The following is a 22,629-nucleotide window of genomic DNA, read 5'->3' on the forward strand; positions in this document are numbered from 1 at the left end:
TTTCTTGTATGTAATGTCATGTGTTCAGTGCATGTGTTTTTATCTCTTCCTGTGCTTGTCACATGCGCTTTAAACATCAGTCACATTAAACTTCAATATTTTTTATATTGCAAAAATGTGAAAACGTTTTCTGGCAAACATCTTTTGTCTATCAGATCCAGTTCTGCAACCACTAAGCAACAGCCCCCCACATTTTCTAATATTTGCACCAATTCAGATCATGTTTTATTTATTTTTATGCAGTTCTATGCAGATTTAGGATTGCCTGGGAATTGTCTTGCTAAGTTTGCACATTTGTGCGTAAAACATTATAGAATATCCACAAAGCAGAGACAGGATCTGTACCTTAATTTTCTCATTTACATGCACATTTCTTTATTACTATTACTATTATTATTATTATTATTATTATTATGTACTAAAATACCAGTTTTATTTTGCCATAAAATATTGCCATAGAAATATTTTCATATATATATATACACGCATGTGTGTGTGTGTGTGTCAAATATTATTCTTTTTTTGTTATTATTATTAATTACTCATACTGATACATTTTATTTTAATCAAGTATTTTAATCATTTTAATCAAATATTTTAATCAAGGCAAAATAAAATAAAATATAAATGTTAGATGAAAAACAGAAATTAAAGGTTTACAATTACTATATTATTATAATAATAAAACTAGTATTGATATAATTATTTAATAGTAATTGTGGAGCTGTACGATCAAGCACAGCAAACCTGCAGCCTTTTAAAGAAAAAACTCAAATGTGCACAAGATACACATTTTTCCTATTTTTGGGCCTTGATCGGTGTCAGAATGAAGACATGGAACAGTTGCATTGTATGATTCCAGTTTATATTACTCTAAAAGATTATCAGTCATGAAATGTCATTATATCCGGTTCAATTATAAAATTATTTGGTAGTTTATCTTAGTCAGGACATTACATGTTATTTAGTTAATTTACTTTAGTTAAAATCATGTGATAATGACTTGTCTGTTGTGTCTGTTCTGAAAACTATAACCTTTCGCACATATTACACACATCTCTCAGCTGTTGTGTATTTTAATGAGCAAGCTGTACTCACCACAAATGTCAAAAGGTTGGGTAATCCTTGTGAATTTCACACCCCAGATTCATTAAATGTCAAACTTAACAATTTTCTCGAGTTAGGCCATATCTGTCAAGTGTTTGCATACATAAGCTAGTGTGTACACCACTGCAGTCAGCTGTCTTAAAGGAACAGTTCACCTTAAAATAGTCCAAAAAAAAGTATTATTTCCAAATCTTTCTCCCATTATATTATTTTGTCCAGCTCCAAAAAAAAAAAAAAAAAAAAAGTATTGCAATTACTAAAACTAGAATTTACAATTGCATAAAGCTACAGTATAGAAATATTTAAAAGTTATAAAAATGACATAGTTACAAAAACAAACTACAATTAAAATAAACTTTTAAAAATAAGTAAAACCTAATAATAAAAGTTATTACATGTCGTCATCTAATTGAATGACCACGCATAGTTACACGATCAATGTTAATGAATTTATTTGCATTAACTTGCAGAATCTACAACTTTTAGGTTTAAAGAGGAGAAAATCCATGTTTTTTTCAATTCAAATTAAATTATTAGGCCTATGTGTTTTAACCTAAGACATTTTGACTCGAATACATATTGTATTGTTAATAATAAGCTTTTGAGAACAAATCAGCTGTTTTCCATGTGGTCCCTCATGTGAGGCTGACTGTAGGGATCTAGTCTGTCCACTAGAGGTCAGCAGATGACTGTCTGTTTACTGTGACGCATCTGATGGAAACATTTCAATGATGTCTTTCTTGTCTGTGGACATCCTGTTAAAACAGACTCTGAATACAGACTGTGACACAAGGAACAGAATGAGAAGTACATTTAAAAATCTCTGTAAATGTAAACCCATCCTTGATCTGTAAGTGTCGACTGATGTTTGAGATATATATCAGTCATTTTTCCTGAGATAAAGATCAAGATCTGGTTAATTATTCGTAGATTATGGTTAAATAACATGCAACCAAATAGCTATATTTAGCATCTGATGGTGTGTTTAACCACACCTTTTCTGTGGTCTACAGAACAGTACGTCGTGTCCCGGTGTTCTTTTGGTTAGTGATCTGACAAGAGAGAAATGTTCAGACGAGGAGTACACACATTGTGTGCTTTTCTAGAAGAGACATTTCACTTCAAACCACCAATTAAATTTATGACCACTGTAATCTACATAAAATATATCATAACCATATTTATGATCCTGTCATTTACTGTGTGTGTTATATAGACTTTGTTTTCCTGCAGTGAAAACAGTAGTTGAATATCTATAGTAAATATAAGGGGAAATAAAATAGTTATGGCATTTTATGCATAATGTTTAATTTAATGTAGTTATTTGTGTTACAGCATAAAAATATTATTATACAGTATATGTGGCATTTTATGCATATAAATATTAATGTTTAATATCATTTTTGTTACAGCATAAGACTATTATTATACAAGTAGAGTGTTAACTGAATTAACAATCAGCTGAATAATGACTTGTTTTAGAGCTGCTTTACAGTAGAATTAAATTGTTTGCATCATTGAAGCACTATTTCACTTGTAAAGCTGCATTGAAACAAGCTAGAAAAGAGTCAGTCAGTTCACTTGAAACCAACCCTTCTAGCAGCCACCCACCTATAAATCAAATCACACTCCCAAGTGAACTAGGTAGTCGTCATCCATGAAACCGTATCTGGACACATATGGTCATTCGTCCTAGTGGAGAGATGAGTAAACTTGACTCACAGTTGATGATCCATTAATATATATTCAAACGACTAAAAAGAGATTATTATGTAGCCTTTATGTGATACTTTTTGAAAAAGATGCATTGAAAACACTTAAACACTCAAAGTACAGTTAAAGGTGGAAACGTTCTGTATGTGTTTGGCTTGATGCTACAGTTAAGCAAAACGTTTCTGTGCTACTAACACGCATGCATTAAAAACGACAAGCTTAAAGAGTTCAATGTTGAACGGCTCGTCGTCACAGGCTCTGTTGTTGTTGTTCTGAACGAGGAGCGGTTGCGTTCCAGAAAAACATCATGTTCCCAGAAGCGCGCCTCACGTTGCAGCGGTGGGTTCGTGCGCGCGTGTTGAGTTCCGCCTCTGGACGGGTGAAAGCACAGACACATGGATGAAAGTGTGTCACTGGGTTAACAACGTGAGTCGAGCACCAACGGGGCGGGGACACGGACGGAAACACGAACTATAGAACACTGAGTTCTGAGCGCTCGTGCACATCCTGAGAGTTCCATTCCATTGTGAGACGCTCGAGAGCTTTATGGAACGCTGAAGGATCCGAACGCTTACAACTGACACAAAAGGCTGGAATTATTATTGTCCACCTGAATTATAAGATATCAAGAGTCTGAAGACATGGCATCAACAAAGCAAGGTAAGACGGTTTTTTTTTTATTTTATTGCTTATAATTATTTATTTCTTATTCATAATTTTAAGCATAACGTATTTAGTAGGTTATTGTTAGAAACATTACTCATGTTGTGTTAAGAAATTGCAGTGTTATAGGCTACCGCGCTACGGTGATTCTATGAAAAACCTGGAAATATTAGGGAATATGCGTGTGATTTCTACACACAAACATGTTATAGAGATGTTTCTGTAATCACGCTCACATATTTTATCAGTTAAAATAGCAGTATTCAAGCAAAATCCCCATAAACCCTTGATCAGTAATTAAAAATCTTATTTTCAAATATTTATTTGCATTTGTTGTCGCATTTTTTTATGTACATTTAAACCCGACTTTACTAATTTAATGATTTATGTGTACATTTCATTTAATATCATACCTGTTTTCCAATATTGCTGTTTATGGTGAAAAACACTGAAATTAGCATGTGTGTGTGTGTGTGTGTGTGTGTGTGTGTGTCTATACATTATATATATATATATATATATATATATATATATATATATATATATATATATATATATATATATATATATATATATATATATATATATAATGTATAGACACACACACACACACACACATAGACACACTCGAGAGAGAGAGAGACCAAACAGGAGTAATGTAATACCTACTTTAGGCTAAATGCATATTAAAGCACTTGTCTGTGGTGTCATCAAATGAAAACATGTTTAAAATGATATGTTATCAGATTGAAATGTTCTAGTTTTTCATCTTGTGGTTTAAAGCACTTTTGACATGCTCTCCGTTGACTCCGCTGCGGCGCAGAGCGCGTCAAACTGTGGATGTGGGTTACGTCACGCGCATTCTGTACTCCGAGTACTAGAATGCTCGCTCTCACATGGCTCTCGTAGCCTAGCCATGTGCACTGTGTGTACTAGGTCAGGGCTCCGCCGCTGATTGGTCGTGACGTGCGCGGCGCATAGTCTCTAATTGGTCGAAGCGTGGCAGTCGCTGGCGCGAGACTCTCTGCAGTACCACGTGAGGACGCAGCAGACAGCTCGTGACCTAAATATTCTTCCCGTACAAAACATGAGAGGTCCACGTGTGGGTGGGTCTGAGAAACTAAGGGCTGTTGGTGGTTAAGTAACCTCCCTTGTCCATTTAAAGAAATTCAGTACATTTTTATTCACTCTGTGAATGCACGGCTGGTTGGTGTAAAATAAATCCATATATATTATGTTCCCGAACAAATTAACTACTAAAAATACCGTACTTGTACATATTTTGCCTGCTTACACTTACAGTTTACACACATCAACAAAAGTGATGGAATGGGTTTTTGTACCACATCTTTTATTGTACATTTGATATACATGATGATTATTATATCCATATACCATGGTAGTGTTACCGTATTAGGTTAGTGTAATTAAATAATCGTGCAGTTTCATTCATTTAAAAATTAGGTCATGAGCTGTTCATAATGAGGAAGTGCATCCAACATGTGCAATGCTGAAGATTCTAATTTCACAGTTTTTTAACAATAAAACCTAACTCTTTATGCAAGCTTATTTGTGTGACTTCTTCATACCAAGATGACCAGGTCACCTACTGAAATTAGTTTACATAATTCAGTTATCCAATATTTGAATGAAATGCAATGAAGGTCAAATTGTAGCTATCACAGAAGAAGTACAAAAATGGGGTATTTACATATTTTTACTTTTTGCTGTTTTAATTTATCTTATAAATTGTTTTAATTTATTTTACTTCCTCCATTTAAACTGAAATGTGAAATGTTGGCAACTAGGTCAAATAACAAAAGTTTAACAAAGTTTTTTTTTATCATCAGTTAATGATTATTTTATTTCTTTGTGGATTTTTATTTTATTTTATGGTTGTAGGTAACTGTATTAACCCTGGTTATTGTTAACTATGCAACATTTATTTTGGTAATCTAGACAATGCATATTTGAAATCAAGTTTAGTACTGTGCTTGAATGGTCATACTCTTGTAAATTCCATTTTTTCAGTGTGCATTCAATAAAAGTTCCCTCTTTTCCTTATTTTAGTGCATCAACTTAGTAAAATGAGAAATTATGGCAACTAGGTTAAATAAAATTTATTAATTTTTAATTATTTTATTATTATTTTTGATTTTTTTATTATTTAATTTTATTTCAGTTAAGACTTATTTATTTCAAGTAACAATACATTTTTATATATGGTTTTAGTTAACTAGCCTATATTAACTTTTTAATTGTTACCAAAAAATTTATTCCATAAAATGCATATTCGAAACCAAGTTCAGTGATGTGCATAGGTGGTCATACTCTTGTCAATAAAATTTTTTTCTATGCGCATTTTTATAATGTTCCCTCTTTTTCTCATATTCAAGGAGGCGTGATAGCCTACGTCTGTTCCTCAAGCTCCGCCCCCAGCCCTGACTCCTGCATGAGTGACAGCTCTAACAGCCGCTCCCCATCATCCTCGCCACCCCTTCCCTCTAAACCGAGCCGTCTGACAGACCTGCCCACCGCTGGACTGCTCTTGAAACACACTCACCCACGCGGACACGCTTCTGACAAGACCCTCTCTTCCAAGAGCTCCATCACCAGTGAGTAAACGCTGAATAAGCTTATATGTGATTCAGCTGTCTAAAATTGGCAGGATTTGTCCACTGGGCATGACTAACTCTTACATGATTTTCCAGAGCTCAACGGGATGGTGCTGCTGTGTAAAGTGTGTGGAGACATCGCCTCGGGCTTCCACTACGGTGTTCATGCCTGTGAAGGCTGCAAGGTGAGGAAACACTTCTCTCAGGATCATCTAACATTCTGGGTCTGTGCCCAAACCTAGTATTGTACAGGTTAGGCAGCATTTTAAGACATCATTGGCACACTGTAGAACCTTTTAGCCAAATTCTACAGCTTTGCATGTATATACTTTAATCAAGACAAACTTTATTTACTTTGCAGAGAATGCAATGCCAAAAGGCAAAATGTTTCAACTTTATTTGTGCATGCAATATATATATATATATATATATATATATATATATATAGTTTGCATTCCAAGTTGATCTCTTCAGTCATTAGCATTTGGAACAGAACTGTTGTATTTCAAGATATGATATTATTATAATTAATATTATTATTTTAATATTAATTTATTTTGTGTTGTTGTTGTCGGTGTTGTTTTGGTATAATTAAGATACTGTTAGAGTTTTAATTAATATTTGAATACTATTATACATTTTATTAATATTTTCAACTAGGTTTTATTTTGATCATCTCCGTTTTAATTTAAATTCTAGTTAAAAGTTTTATTAATTTTGTAAATTAGTAATTAAGTTAACTAAAATAACCCTGCTAACAAACAATTCCATTATTTCCAAAATAAAGAAAAATATAAATATAAAATTGAACACTTAATTTAAATTTAAATGTAAAAAAAAAAAAAAAACGTAATAAATTGACTATTAATTGAAAATGAAAATTAAATAAAAATAAAGCTATATAAAAAATGTAAAAAATAATAATAATAATAAAAGCTAATTCAAAATATTATGTTATATAAATATATATGTGTGTGTGTGTTTGTGTGTATAAACACTGTTATTTTGTATTTTTTCCAGGGCTTCTTCAGAAGAAGCATCCAGCAGAATATTCAGTATAAGAAATGCCTGAAGACAGAAAGCTGCACTATAGTGAGGATAAACCGCAACCGCTGCCAGCAGTGTCGCTTCAGGAAGTGTTTATCTGTCGGGATGTCCCGAGACGGTGAGTTACAAGCCATATCCTTCTTCCTTATGACCTCAAGCTTTTCTGATATTGACATACGGACTTGTTGCACAACTACATTTTTTAGTCTAACAGAATGCAGAAGAACTAAATGCAATGAATCTTAACATTCAATCTCTTTTTCAGCTGTGCGTTTCGGACGCATCCCGAAGCGGGAGAAGCAGCGGATGCTCCTGGAGATGCAGACAGCTATGAATAACATGATGAACAACAGTCAGCTGCAGCACATGCTTCACGGCGCACAGACCGTCCCGTGTGCCATCGAGAGCAGCCAGAGCGAGTCCAGCTCCTCCTTGCCCTCGCCGCCGGATTCGCCACGCTCCTCCTCGGATCTCTCCCGGGACTCAGAGTCAGTCACTCCCATGGACACGGCGTCGTCCTGTTCGTCCGACTGCGGGGAGGAAGAGACGCCGAGCACTGGACCAGCTCCCCGTGAGGACCTGTTCTCATACAGCTCGCCCCACGGAGGGTCCTTATCTCCGGCCAGCTCCGAAACGCTCAGCAGCAACAGCAAGGAGGACGAGGAGCCGCGGGAGGAATGCTGGAACCGCTGGAACGAGAGTGGGACCGTGCAAACCACCGCTGGACCTTACAGAGAACATGTGACTGGGTACCACGAGACCCAGCAGTGCAGTCGAAGCTCAGAAAACATGCCTTACCACAGAAACAACATGAACCAAGGCCAGACTGGAGCAAACAGAGGACATCTGGTTAGTGACCTTCTGTTATTGTTGTTTTCTGACTAATTAAATATTTATATTAGATGAAAAACTTTTAAATAACAATTAAATATTTGTCTTGGGAACTAAGTAGAAAAATAATTATACCTAAAATTAAATGCAAATATTAAAGAGGAAAAAAAAACACAAGCATTCCAATTAAAAATGAACAAATATAAAAGATAATTATTGAAAATATTGTTCAAATATTACAAATATTACCAATATAATTATTTAAAAAAGTATAAAATAATCTCAATAATTATAAATGAATATTTATATTATTAAAACCATATGATTATTGTTTCTAAGTTCTTTAAAAAAAATTTGTAATGTATTATTTTTAATTATTTATTTTATCTAAATTATAAATACATTTATAGACAATTTCTCTGGCTGCATCAACCATTGTGGATGCATTGCAAAGCTAACAATTTAAGCAAGGCACACAAAAATGTATAATAGTTTATTTATAAACATATTTGACTATATTAAAATACAAATTGGTTTTGCCTTTAATACATTTAATTTAAATAAATCTTACAAAATAATTGTATTATGTTACTTTTTATGAATTTATATTATTTAATGTACAGGATTTATTTAAAAATAATGCAAATAATGCATTCCATACTGTCCTAGAATTTGAATTAAACTTTGAATTTGCCCCAAAAAATGTATCTTTTGTTCCATTTGTTCAACAGCCATTGTATCGGAGCAGAGCTCTTTTAGCACTAAAGCGTATCTGGTGTAATGTGACTCTGTTGGTCTTCTCTCAGGTGTGTCCCATGAGTGTTTCCCCCTTCGTGGACCCCTCCAAGCCTGGTCATGAAATTTGGGAGGACTTTTCCAGGAGCTTCATCCCTGCTGTACGAGAAGTGGTGGAATTTGCCAAGCGGATCCCTGGCTTCCAGGACCTTTCCCAACACGACCAGGTCAACCTCCTCAAGGCAGGAACCTTCGAGGTAAAGCAAAACAAGAGTCCTGATGCATTTCAGACAGCGGAAGCATCCATCAGAGCCCTGACGCTCTCCTCTGTTTCCCTGCACACAGGTGCTGATGGTGCGCTTCGTGTCGTTGTTCGATGTGAAAGAGCGGACGGTGACCTTCCTGAGCGGGAGGAAGTTCGGCGTGGACCTGCTGCGCTCCATGGGTGCCGGAGAGCTGCTCAACTGCATGTTTGAGTTCAGCGAGAAGCTCAGCGCCCTGCAGCTCAACGAGGAAGAGATGAGTCTCTTCTCCGCCGTGGTGCTGGTCTCTGCAGGTGAGCCCTTCAAAAACATAGCAATGCATCTTTTCATGCAATAAAGCACAAACTTAACATAAAATGGAAATGGAAAAGCTAATTCAAAATATTAATAAAAACTAAAATAGTATACAATTAATACTAAAAATAAAATAGAAGATACTGTTACCCAGCGAGTCGTCCTGTTGTCTACTGCCTTCATAGGAAGCTGCCTTCTAAGGTGGCATCATAACTGAACACAGTTAACCAATTACTAACTGTTTGGAACATAATGAGCAGCAAGATATTCAATTTAGCACTTTTCATGCAAAACTATATTATCACTAGTGCTGTCAAACGTTTTTACATTTCTATATTTATATTTTATATTTATATTAAATATAAATATATTGAATATATAAATAACAGTTTTCTTGCATGTGTTTGTATTTCTAAACACATAATAAATATATACAGCACAAACACATATACTATGTAAAAACTTTTATTTTGGATGCGATTAATCATTTGACAGCACTAATTGTTACTAATTACCCATTTTTAGTAATATTATTCAGCGGCTATTTAGAATGTTATTTATTATTATATAGTAAGAATATATATATTTATATATATGACCCTGGAGCACAAAAGCAGTCTCTGGGGTATAGATGTAGCAATAGCCAAAAAAAACATTGTATGGGTCAAATTGATCTATTTCTCTTTTATGCCAAAAATCATTAGGATATTAAGTAAAGATCATGTTCCATGTAGTTATTTTGTAAATTTCCTACCATAAATATATTAAAACTTAATTTTTGATCAGTAATATGCATTGCTAAGAATTCATTTGCACAACTTCAAAGGTGATTTTCTCAGTATTTTAATTTGTTTGAACACTCAGATTCCTCATTTTCAATTAGTTGTATCTCAGCCAAATAGTGTCCGATTCTAATAAACCATGCGTCAATGGAAAGCTTATTTATTCAACTAAATCTCGAGTTCAAATTCAAACTGGTTTTTTGGTCCAGTGTAATATATAATTTAACAATTCTGCATGTTTCCACAGACCGATCGGCCATCGAGGATGTAAACGGTGTGGAGGCCCTGCAGGAGACCCTGATCAGAGCTCTGAGGAACCTGATCATGAAAAACCACTCGAACGAAGCCGCCGTCTTCACCAAGCTGCTCCTGAAGCTCCCCGAGCTGCGCTCGCTCAATAACATGCACTCCGAGGAGCTGCTCGCCTTCAAAATCCAACCTTAAACCAACCTGGGCTGTTCATTTCACTCTTGAATGTATCTAACAGGCTTTTTTTTTACTGTTTTGTGAGAAAAGACTCATTCGGAATCATTCAGGTTTTAAAGCTATGTTAGTATCATGGTGATTTGCCCATTACGCACAAGCAAAGGTTGTGTTTGTAAAACACTTCCTCATCATTTCATTATGTGCAATAGCTGCTAACGCATGGCTATTCGTATAAGAGCAGCTTTATGTCATATCTTGTCCCAAAAGATTATGTGTTGTATATATAAATATATATATGATGTATTTTTTTCTCCTTGAATGTATGTCTGTCGCTAGCAGCATGTTAGCATCATTTGAACCTGTATAACAGGAGCGATGCTTTTGCACGAGGTGTCCCCGACACCATAATAACAGTGCACAGATGGAAAATATCCGTCTGTCCAGCTGCCATTTATGAGCGGAGTCACTTTAAACTGTGTTTTTCATACAGAGAGGTGTTTAAGTCTTCCATTACACAGCGGGAAATGTGTATACGGAACAAAACTATGAAAGAGATGGAGTTTTATTTATGGACATTTGTACAGATTGCCTTACAGATGACACTTTTTCGCCACAATTCTAGACACGGGGATCATTTTGTTATTCGAAAACGATGTTACAATCCCAGTTATCAGTGGTTTACTCTATGCATTTGAAAAACAGCTTGATGATATGGACATTTCTCAGCCTGTAAATGACAGGAAATGACGTACGACTCTTTTGATGCAGCTCTGGTGTGTCCATGTTTTTGTTTCTTTATAAAAAAAAAGTGCAGTATGTATAGTTGTGTATATACCGTTGTAAGGAAAATCTAATAAATATTTACTTGTGATTTACCGTCATGCCTATTTTTTGCACTTCATGTCTTTATGCACTAGAGGTCGCTGATGAGCTGTGTATGGATTGACATACTAGCCTATAAAATAAATATGCAATGATAAACGTCTAAAACAGGTCACAATGAGTTTAATACATTAGTTAACGTGAACTAACAATGAGCATCAATACTTTTACTGCATATAATACATTTTTAATGCTTTTGCCATTAATAAATGCACTGAATAAACAATGAAAAAATGCATTTTTATTAACTAGCATTACAAAAGATTAATAAATGCCAATAATAAAAGTGTATTGCTGTTGTGTATATTGTCTAAGATTAATAAATAAACAATATTTAGGTCATTGTTAGGAAATTCATTAAATAATGTTAACAAAGAGACATTAATTTAAAATGTTTCCAAAAAATATATATTTTAATCACAAATTGTGTAGTCTTACATTTGATCAGTGTCATAGAAATAGCACATTCTGCAGAATATTAAATATTTCTCTCAATTCTATAAGCTTTCTGAACTATTATTTATTTAAGTGAAAAATCACAGATTTTCTATGTGCTCTCAGTCTTTTGGATCCCATTGAACCTGTATAAAATATAGAAAGACAATCAATGTCATTACATAGGCTTATACACACACACAGACACAAATAAATGTTTTGTTCCTCCATCCTTTTAACGTGGATGGAAGCAATACATCCATTTAATTAATAAAAACTAAGGGACTATTTTATATTAAAACAAAACAAAAAAAGTAATTTAAATGCATGTATTGTGTAAGGCTGTCAATCACACACATTAAAGTGAAAAGATTTAAATAAGGTAAATCATCTATGTGCGTGCATTGACTATTATTGCAATCTAATGTTGTGCTAATATATTTCAGCTCTCAGCATGTGTTCTTCAGACACACAAAATCAGCTTATGATTCATAATGGGATTATGAGGAGAGCTGCTGCGGGTCACGGGGTTTGACTTTGTCTGGTTCTGCCATTCACACAGACAGACAGACAGACAATGAATCCACATGACCTTGCCTATTATATAACATATGAAGAAATATCAAATTCACAACTTTTGAAGATGGAAATCATATTAGTTAGCATTAAGTGAATATGGGATGAATTTGAACTAATATCATTACTTTTGGTTTGATTGAATGTTCAGTTTTGTCTGGCCTGCATTGAATTTTTACAATGAATTTATTTAGAATTATTTATAGATCTTCATAATTTTCTTAATTTTTACTTTCTATAATCAAAATGTTTGAAACAAAACATAATTTTGTGCATATTAATTGATAATAAACTTTTGCAATCCTTTTTATTTATTTATTTAGTTTTAAGAATTGCAAATAAAGTCGGGGGCTACATTAGGATAATAAAATAATAAAAATGAATAATAATAATACATTTAAGAAATACATTTAAAAGGCAGAAATAAAGTTAAATAAAAACATTCAAATTCTTACAAATAGTTATATATTACATCTTTCTAACCTTTAAAAGGTTAAAAACATTATAAAACCAAAAGCTTATTTCCCATATTTGCATTTACGTATACTAAATTTAGCTCGATTATTTAGCAGATTAATAAATAATATTCCTTGTCATTTTCATTTCTTTAAGTTAGTTCTTCAAGACATCATCCTCTAGCATGGATGATCTTTAGTTTTTTTTTTTCATTAGTTTTTTTATAAGTCACATGGTTCATAAATATCACTTTCCATCTTGTTATCGTTTTTTAATTTCTTTTAACTAACAAAAGACATTCGTAAAATGACGTCATCAACCTCCAGTGATATCGTTTTGGAGGGAAAACAGCAACACAATTGTCAGTAAGCATCATCAATTTAAAATCCCACCTGTCCTCAATTAACACTTGAATTTTCAACTGAAACAACCACAAGATGGCGCTATTGCACCCTTTCCCCCATTTACCCTGAAACAGTTATATTTATATATGTGTACTGAAAAATGTATTCATTTAATTTATTTTTTATTTTATTTATTTTTTATGGTAAGTGGTTGCAACCAATTTATTTTAGGCATATTTAAATAAACTAATTTAGACAATTTAAATAAAAATTTAACTTTCAGAAAAATGTATTTAAATGTAGCTAAAATAAATTGATGGCAACCACTTACCATAAAAAATGTAGTAAAGTCAATGAATATTTTTTTTCAGTGTGTGTGTGTTGTGTGTGTGTGGAAAAGTTTATTGACCACTTTATGGCTGAAATATAGAGGAACAACAGCTCAGTTTTATTCAGAGGCCTAAACTGAGCAAAAATATGCAATTCGGTGCAGATGTTGGTATTTAAATGGCAAATAAAGTAAGATGAAATTCCGATGCTTGTAATATAAATCAATGCCATCTTTGTAACAGTACAACAGAGTACATCAAATTATAAAAATGTAATTTGTGACTCTTTATCTCCCAATAATGTCTTAGTAAGATGCTTTAACTTTATGCCCGGTTTTTTTTTTTTTTTTTTTTTTTTTTACTTTTAGTTTTCTTTTCTCTTCGCTGGATTGCTGATGTACTCTACCCGGGCATAGATGTTCATCCATCAATCATGAACATTCAACCGCAAACATGAGGTGCGAGCAGTCGGGAGCGCGGATTGGAGAATGGCGGGGATGGTGCCCCCTCTGGGAGTTGGTGCCCTAGGCAGATTGCGTACTTTGCGTGTAGAGAGCGAGGGGGCGCTGCACAAGATCCCGGGCACTATGCATAGATCCCGCCACCCCCCCCCCCCCTCAAAAATATATATTCCAGACTTTTCAAGGGCCCTCTCTTCCTTTGGGGCCCTGGTAATCAGTACTGGTTTTACCCCTGTCCCCTGGACTACTGAACACCTTTAATTGCAGACACTAGTCCATTTCGAGATTTGATTAAATGCTCTACTTTTGATTTATTCATTAAAAAATTGCCGAATTTCGTGACGTTCTGCTTTATACAGCAAGTTCCGTTTCCGCGATTCAATCCCTGTTGCTTTTCAAACTCAAACGAGGTGAATTTATGAATGAAAGTGTGAAAGTTCCGACACAAAACAAAGTTTTTAAGTATCCTCACGCTTTTTAAAAGTGGGTAACTATCACGTAGTAGACTACACCACTGTAACGTTATTTACCACCTCAAAGTCTGTGCTTTCATTAAAGCTTCATTTATTGATACATAGATAATCAATTTTTACCTAACTTTTCCTCCTGAGTCTCAGGCCGGTGACACACTGGTTGGGTGTCATCAAAAAAAGCGCAACAATAGGATATCTATACTTCATGTTGAGCATAAATATAGAGTCTACTGACAAAGGAAACCGTCAACAGTATTGACGGAAAAAATAGACTATGTTTGAAAGGTGCAATATATGAAAATCGAAAATTATTAATTTATTTTTTAAATTACATTTATATCTGATTACATGTCAGAGTTCGGAGCGGGTTCGCGAATCATTTGAGTCAGTTCGGGTGTTCGGAGCGGGATCGCGAATCATTTGAGTCAGTTATGGGGATCGCGAATCATTTGAGTCAGTTTGGGAGTTCGGAGCGGGTTCGCGAATCATTTGAGTCAGTTCTAGAGTTCGTAGAGGGTCCGTGAAACATTTGAGTCAGTTCGGGAGTTCAAAGCGGGTTCGCGAATCATTTGAATCAGTTTGGGGATCGCAAATCATTTGAATCAGTTCGGGAGTTCGTAGCGGGTCCGCGAATCATTAGAGTCAGTTCGGGAGTTCAAAGCGGGTTCGCGAATCATTTGAGTCAGTTTGGGAGTTCGGAGCGGGATCACGAATCACGAAAGATTCGCGCTCGTAAATTTTCAAATTGGCCATAGGCCTAACCTTTAATTCGTTGCTGCCAACTGGCAGCAGGGGTGGCAAAGCTTTCTATGCCACCCCGGAAGATCCGCCCCTCCTAACAAGAGTTAGTTATTAGAGACATCATCCTAGGGTCTAGTTTTTTTCATTAGTTTTTTTATAAGCCACATGGTTCATAAAAATCACTTTCCATCTTGTTATCGTTTTTTAATTTCTTTTAACTAACAAAAGACATTCGTAAAATGACATCATCACCCTCCAGTGACATCGTTTTGGAGGGAAAACAGCAACACAATTGTCAGTAAGCATCATCAATGGATATGATTAATTACTCACGCTGGCTGATCAAATTACAGAAATTAGTGTAAAATGTTAATTATTCATGCATTCATTCATAATGGTTTAAAATGTGCTGCATAACAAAAGTTTAAAATCCCACCTGTATGTGTCCTCAATTCACACTTGAATTTTCAACTGAAACAACCACAAGATGGCGCTATGGCACCCTTTCCCCCATTTACCCTGAAACAGTTATATTTATATATGTGCACTGAAAAATGTATTCATTGAATTTATTTTTTATTTTATTTATTTTTTATGTTAAGTGGTTGCAATCAACTTATTTTAGGCATATTTAAATAAACTAATTTAGACAATTTAAAACTAATTTAAATTTAACTTTCAGAAAAATGTATTTAATGTAGCTAAAATAAATTGATGGCAACCACTTACCATAAAAAATGTAGTAAAGTCAATGAATATTTTTTTTTCAGTGTGTGTGTGTTGTGTGTGTGTGGAACAGTTTATTGACCACTTTATGGCTGAAATATAGAGGAACAACAGCTCAGTTTTATTCAGAGGCCTAAACTGAGCAAAAATATGCAATTCGGTGCAGATGTTGGTATTTAAATGGCAAATAAAGTAAGATGAAATTCCGATGCTTGTAATATAAATCAATGCCATCTTTGTAACAGTATAACAGAGTACATAAAATTATAAAAATGTAATTTGTGACTCTATATCTCCCAATAATGTCTTAGTAAGATGATATTTCATGCTTAGTTTTAGGAACCAAAGCTCAGTTGCAAAACAATGCAATGCAATACAATGATCACTTAGAGATGACTAAATTAACGCTCCTCGAAAGCCTGATGATCATATTTGATAAATTTCAACATGACTTGAAATGTGCCGCTTCAGTCCAGTAAGTGTTCATCATGAAATATTTCTAACAATATGGAAGTTATTCTTACATTTACTTCACAAAAATCAGTAAAGATTTCACAGCAAAAAGACAAGTGAAGCACGAGCTGAAGGTGGTCTTTGGTACAACTAATCTAGATTTTGTTTCAGTAACAGGCTGTATTTGTGCACTTTTGCAAACAGCACTTTTCTACAAATGGCTGGTATTTGTAGAACTGCTTTTTCATGATGCTGATAACATACCACTTCATCTCAGTACAAGATGACCTTATTGAGCTCCATCTTCAGATTGTACGGTTTACTTCCATCTGTGCTTGAAGCTGTTCTGTGGAGCTGGTGGGAGCTAAAAACTGAAAATATGAGTAAAAGAGACTGAAACATTCTGGAAAATGCCTGAAAACAGACTCTTATTCACCTGAGTTATGAATATGATCTTATGCAGAAGTTCAAGAAGCCTTGGTTGGGTCCGTCAATTTGTCAGATTTTTCTCTGAGATGAACAAATTCCTGCTGATGCTGTGAATGTGTGAGAAACAAGTGAAATAAAAGAATTTCCCTGACATTTAACCTTTAGTGTGAGCACACTTCTACTTTTACAAAAAAAAAAAAAACTAGGTAAAGGAGTCAAAATATAAGGCAAATCTCATATTTGTGCACATGAGCAAAACGGAGACCTTTTACCTGGTCGTGCTTTTTCTTTTTGACAATCCCCACTGCCAAACGCAAAACAGAAAGAATTTCACTGCTTTTACAATGTAAAATAAAATAATAATAAATAAAATGTAAGCCCCTATTATAATGAAAGGTTCATATTTTGGTTTTGGGAGTCCCCAACATCAAGTAGACATGCATGCAAGGTCAAAAAACACTTTCATTCCCTTATAATATGCATTTACTTTTACCTTAAGTGCTCAACGACTCCCAAGTGATTCATTTAACGATACATTTTTTCAAGCCTGTCCTTAGTGTGTCGCTAGTCTGCGGTGATTGGTCCGATTTATCTCATGTCATCATGCCTGTAATGCAATGCTTGATAAAGCAGCGTTTGTGAGCACAGTGCTGATTTGATTTATGTACAGTGTTACCGGGGAAACCGCTGTTTTACCGCTCCACAAGCGGCACCTAGTGGCAAAGAATGAATGTGCATTTTCATTCAAACCAACGCGAATAGACCAACAAGTGGGCGGGCAATATGCTAATGTTTCATATTGACGTCAACATGAAACAGCTTGGGATTCGTTTCAGTGATTCTGAGTCGACTCTTTCTTTTGAGAGGCAATAACTTTATATACTGTGCACTTTCAGATTTAAATCATTGCAGAATGTTTTCAATCACTTAGAGCTGTGTTACTGCATGGAAGAAAGAAAAAAAATCCACAATAGGGGCATTTTAATAATCGACTGTCTTTGTTTCTCAACAGTATAGCATGGGACACTGTGCACCATTTATCTGGTGATTAGAACATTTGAGGAGTTATGAAGCTATTAAAATGTATTGATTTTACCATACTTTTTGGATATTAGAGCTGTGCTCAATGATACAAATCTCCTGAGATCAAAAAGCTCCCTAAAAGATATTTTAAAAAGACATTATAAATATCAGCAGAGAAACTAAATTCATTCGGATTTGGCCTGTTTGGTCCTCTAGACTTTCTGTCTTGAAAAGGCATGTTGACTCCATCTTCATTACTCTCTTGTCTGCAGATCAATAAGATGACAAATATTTCAGACATTGTTTTCTCATGCACTGGTCAGTTTAGAGATTTTGGCGTGTTTGTCTTTTCATAACACGTTGTTAGTAGACGAGAATTTTTTTTTTTTTCAAAACACACTTTTAAGTTTATTTCATTACATGTTATCAGTGTCATTTTGAATCTGAATGTGGTGTTCAGATGTCTGTAAAAAGTGCATATTTAATTTTATAATGCATAATTTACATGTTTAAACATAACACTTGTTAAACATTTTTTTATGTAATGAATCAATTATTAAAAATATGGTGAACTATTAGTTAAATATTTTTATTGTGTGCACCTTCATTTTAAGTTTCTTTTTATACAAACCTTAATCCTTCAAAAATCTTAATTTTATATAAACCTGACATGCAAATAATGGATAAAGAAACAGCATGCAAGTTTTGGATGACATAAGAGTAAGTAAATTATTTTAGGGTGAGCTATTATTTAAAATAGTCACAGTCTTTTAATGCAAACCTTGCAGATTCAGTGGCAAGTATTTGAACACTTTTCTGCTCAATGTCTGTGAAACAGCTGGTGTTTTGGTGACTTTTAATTGATGTTTGAACTGAAGTCACTTCTCCTCAGGTTCACAGGTGGAGCTCATTTTAAAAAGCATTTCTATTGATTTTATAACACAGAAACCAACAAACGTAGGGTATTTTTCTATATCCTATGCTATCACTCTTTAGCACAACAGCCAGAACGAAATTTCTCTTTTTATGATGTTTTATTAACAAAGTTCGGGAGAAGCACGAGCAGATAATTAACACAGGTGGAGAGCACTCAGCAATCAATGGTAAGAGGTGTATATATACAGCAGTCTCACCTCAATTCATTTGACAGTCTCGCAGCAGTTAGTAGCTTTTGGTTCCAGCTCTGCCATTATGTCACAATCGAGCTCTTCATCTGATGAGAACGGAAACACCACCAAGGATGCACGTTCACATTCCGCCGGTCCAACGACCATCCCTCCAACGCCGGACGTCGCACCTGAGCCCCAGGCTTCTTCACGCGGTCGCACACCGGCCCGAAAAGCCCTACGCTCACCAAGACGTCGAGGCCAGTCTTCACCGCCCCCGGCAAGGCTTCCACCTTCTTCCCCGGCCTCCTCCTACCGCTCGGCCGTCCCGACGATCCCACCTATCGGGAAGTGGACCGTAGCTGGATTGAGGGAAGCGCTCGGCAACTCAGACATACAGGCTTCGCGAAAAATGAACAAAGCGGAGCTGTATGATCTGTACGTTTCCCTACAGTCGACTCCAAAAACGACCCACAGGCAGAGCAAAGCCCGCAGGGCCCAAAATTCGCCTGCCCAGCTACCACCGTCGTGTTCCCGCACAGGATCCGGCTCGCTTCGCCCATCGAGCCGCAGAAACCGGTCTTCAGCGAGCCTAGGCCGCGCCCCAGATTCCGCCATGGCAGGTCCACACCCACCTCCCGATGAGGCCCAGCCCTCCACCACGGTTTCTGCTGCCACAGTGCCGCATGCAGCCAGGCCCAGCGGCCCCCCCACAGCCACTCAGTTTCATAATCCTGCTATACATAACCCTTTTTCTTTTCAGTGGCCTACAGCCCCCGTTGGAGACACTAGCGCGAGGCCATCGCTGCTACCAGCACAGACCCAAGGATACCAACAATTCTACCCACCAGGTTATAACCCCGCCCACTTCCAGTGGCCTGCGGCTCCAGTAGCTCAAACAAGCGCAGGCCCGCCTCCGCTTGCAGTTCAAGCCCACGCTTCAAATTATTATGCTCCCTGTTCGTCATACCCTCCAACTAACTTTCCTTTTCAAACCACAGCAGGTCATCTAAGCGTGAGGCCGCCGCCGCCGACATTCGCAGCCCCGGATCATACCCTTCCTAGCTCTCTCATACAAAATAAATCACCTTATTCTCTCTTCACAGCGACTCCGATGCCCGTGCCATCCAACGCAGTCGTCATGGAACCACCACCGGTATCCCAAAGCATCCGAGCACAGATCTTATCAGGTGCGGACATAGATCTTTCCTCTCTTCTCCCTCTACTCCCCGCAGCGGAACCAGACCGCCGTATAGATTGCGGTGATTTTTCAGTTACCCTAAAAAAATACAAACACACACTCATCTCGCGTTCTTTTGATTTCCTGAGTTTGCAATTGCTTTTTCCCGTTTCACTGAAATCATCTGTTCAGCTTTCCCCCACAGGCGGCGCGAACTGAACGATTATCAAGCAATCATAGCTGAGCTCGCGCTGTCCTATGGGGGTGGGCATTTCTACACGTACCATAAACTATTTTCAGCAAAAAGTGCAGTGCGAGTCGCACAGTGGAATCAAAGCGCATACTGGGGCGCACTCGACTCCGATCTCCACAGCAGAGTGTTTTTAGGCTGCAAAAACATCACTTGCGCAGTTTGCAGGTCAGTTACGCACGCAACCGCATCGTGCCCGCAGGTTAACCCTTCGACACTTCCCTACGAGGGAACAAACACCGCTAAATCCACCAGCTACGTGCCTCGGGCAGCAACCACCCACGCAAACCAGGATTCTCCCTTCGACGAAAGCCGACAGCCCTGTAACTATTTTAACAAGGGTAAATGTCACCGAGCGCGCTGCCGGTTTATGCACATCTGTAACTTCTGTGGCGGTGCTCATGCCCGCATTGTATGTCCAGTTTACAAATCTGTGAATAAAAAATCAAAAAATTATTTGGCGACTCCCGTAAATATTTCGCGCATGCACTTCGAACTAGCTCATCATCCAGATGCCGAATTTACTCATTATCTGCCATCAGGCCTAAAAATGGCTTTAAACCCGGCGTAGAGTGCCCACTCTCCCAAAACATCACATGTAATAATCTTCAATCTGCCCTCATAGAACCTGAAGTCGGAAACAAACTGATCAAAAGAGAAGTTGAGTCAGGCTTCATGATCGGTCCGTTTGACAATCCTCCATTTGATCTGTTTCGTATTAGCCCCATTGGAGTGGCTACAAGGAAATTCTCGGGTAAAAAACGCCTAATAATCGACCTGTCAGCCCCGCACAATTCCCCGTTCCCAAGCATAAACAGCTTGATCCCTCTTGATGAATTTTCGTTGAAATACCACGACATAGATCAGGCTATCGACTTAATCAAAATCGTAGGTCGGGGTGCTTGGCTTGCAAAAAATTGACATTACATCTGCTTTCAAAGTAATGCCTATACATCCAGATTCATGGCATCTATTTGGAGTTTGCTGGCTCGGGAAATATTACTTCGCAGTGCGTCTAACTTTCGGATGCAAAAGCAGCCCAAAAATTTTCGACATGCTATCAGAAGCCGTCTGCTGGATTTTGGCGAACAACTACGCCATTCCCCACCTCATTCACTTGCTAGACGATTTTTTAATAGTCTCGCCTCCCAATGCCATCCCAGCCGCGCACATGCTCACAGTCCAAACGTTTTTTCTGAGCTAGGAATTCCCATTGCAGAAGAAAAAAAAAAAAAAAAAAAAAAAAAAAAAAAACATGGGCCCTGCTACATCAATCGAGTTCCTAGGAATTAATTTAGATTCAGTCAAATTTTAAGCATCCCTGCCCAAAGAGAAAATTGACCGAATAATTCTCATCTCCTCTGCTTTCCTTAAAAAATCAAATTGTTCAAAACAGCGAGCATTGGTCTCAAAGCGGACGCAGTGTGAGAAAATCTCCCGGTCAAGGTCTCATTTTCTCTCTTTTCTGTTTCTCTTTCTGTCCAGCGAGCATTCGGTCTCACAGCGGACGCAGCGAGAACTTTTCCGGTAGAGCACTTACGTTTTCTCTTTCGTCCAGCGAGCATTGGTCTCACAGCGGACGCAGTGTGAGAAAATCTCCCGGTCAAGGTCTCATTTTCTCTCTTTTCTGTTTCTCTTTCTGTCCAGCGAGCATTGGTCTCACAGCGGACGCAGTGTGAGAAAATCTCCCGGTCAAGCTCTCATTTTCTCTCTTTTCTGTTTCTCTTTCTGTCCAGCGAGCATTCGGTCTCACAGCGGACAAAGCAAGAACTTTTCCGGTAGAGCACTTACGTTTTCTCTTTCGTCCAGCGAGCATTGGTCTCACAGCGGACGCAGTGTGAGAAAATCTCCCGGTCAAGGTCTCATTTTCTCTCTTTTCTGTTTCTCTTTCTGTCCAGCGAGCATTCGGTCTCACAGCGGACGCAGCGAGAACTTTTCCGGTAGAGCACTTACGTTTTCTCTTTCGTCCAGCGAGCATTGGTCTCACAGCGGACGCAGTGTGAGAAAATCTCCCGGTCAAGCTCTCATTTTCTCTCTTTTCTGTTTCTCTTTCTGTCCAGCGAGCATTCGGTCTCACAGCGGACAAAGCAAGAACTTTTCCGGTAGAGCACTTACGTTTTCTCTTTCGTCCAGCGAGCATTGGTCTCACAGCGGACGCAGTGTGAGAAAATCTCCCGGTCAAGGTCTCATTTTCTCTCTTTTCTGTTTCTCTTTCTGTCCAGCGAGCATTGGTCTCACAGCGGACGCAGTGTGAGAAAATCTCCCGGTCAAGCTCTCATTTTCTCTCTT

General features: G+C 37.0%; 1 protein-coding gene across 1 annotated transcript; it reads left to right on the top strand.

Moving 5' to 3' along the window:
• The first annotated feature begins 3,210 nt into the window (after positions 1-3,210).
• Positions 3,211-11,265, top strand: LOC113069466 (nuclear receptor subfamily 1 group D member 2-like). Its single transcript, XM_026242557.1, has 8 exons — positions 3,211-3,480; positions 5,880-6,098; positions 6,195-6,283; positions 7,119-7,263; positions 7,411-7,994; positions 8,783-8,968; positions 9,057-9,267; positions 10,298-11,265. The coding sequence occupies exons 1-8, from the start codon at positions 3,462-3,464 to the stop codon at positions 10,492-10,494; spliced, it is 1,650 nt and encodes a 549-aa protein (XP_026098342.1). The 5' UTR covers positions 3,211-3,461; the 3' UTR covers positions 10,495-11,265.
• Positions 11,266-22,629: the final 11,364 nt, after the last annotated feature.

Source organism: Carassius auratus, unplaced genomic scaffold (genome assembly GCF_003368295.1).
Source record: "Carassius auratus strain Wakin unplaced genomic scaffold, ASM336829v1 scaf_tig00001604, whole genome shotgun sequence".
Taxonomy (NCBI): Eukaryota; Metazoa; Chordata; class Actinopteri; order Cypriniformes; family Cyprinidae; genus Carassius; species Carassius auratus.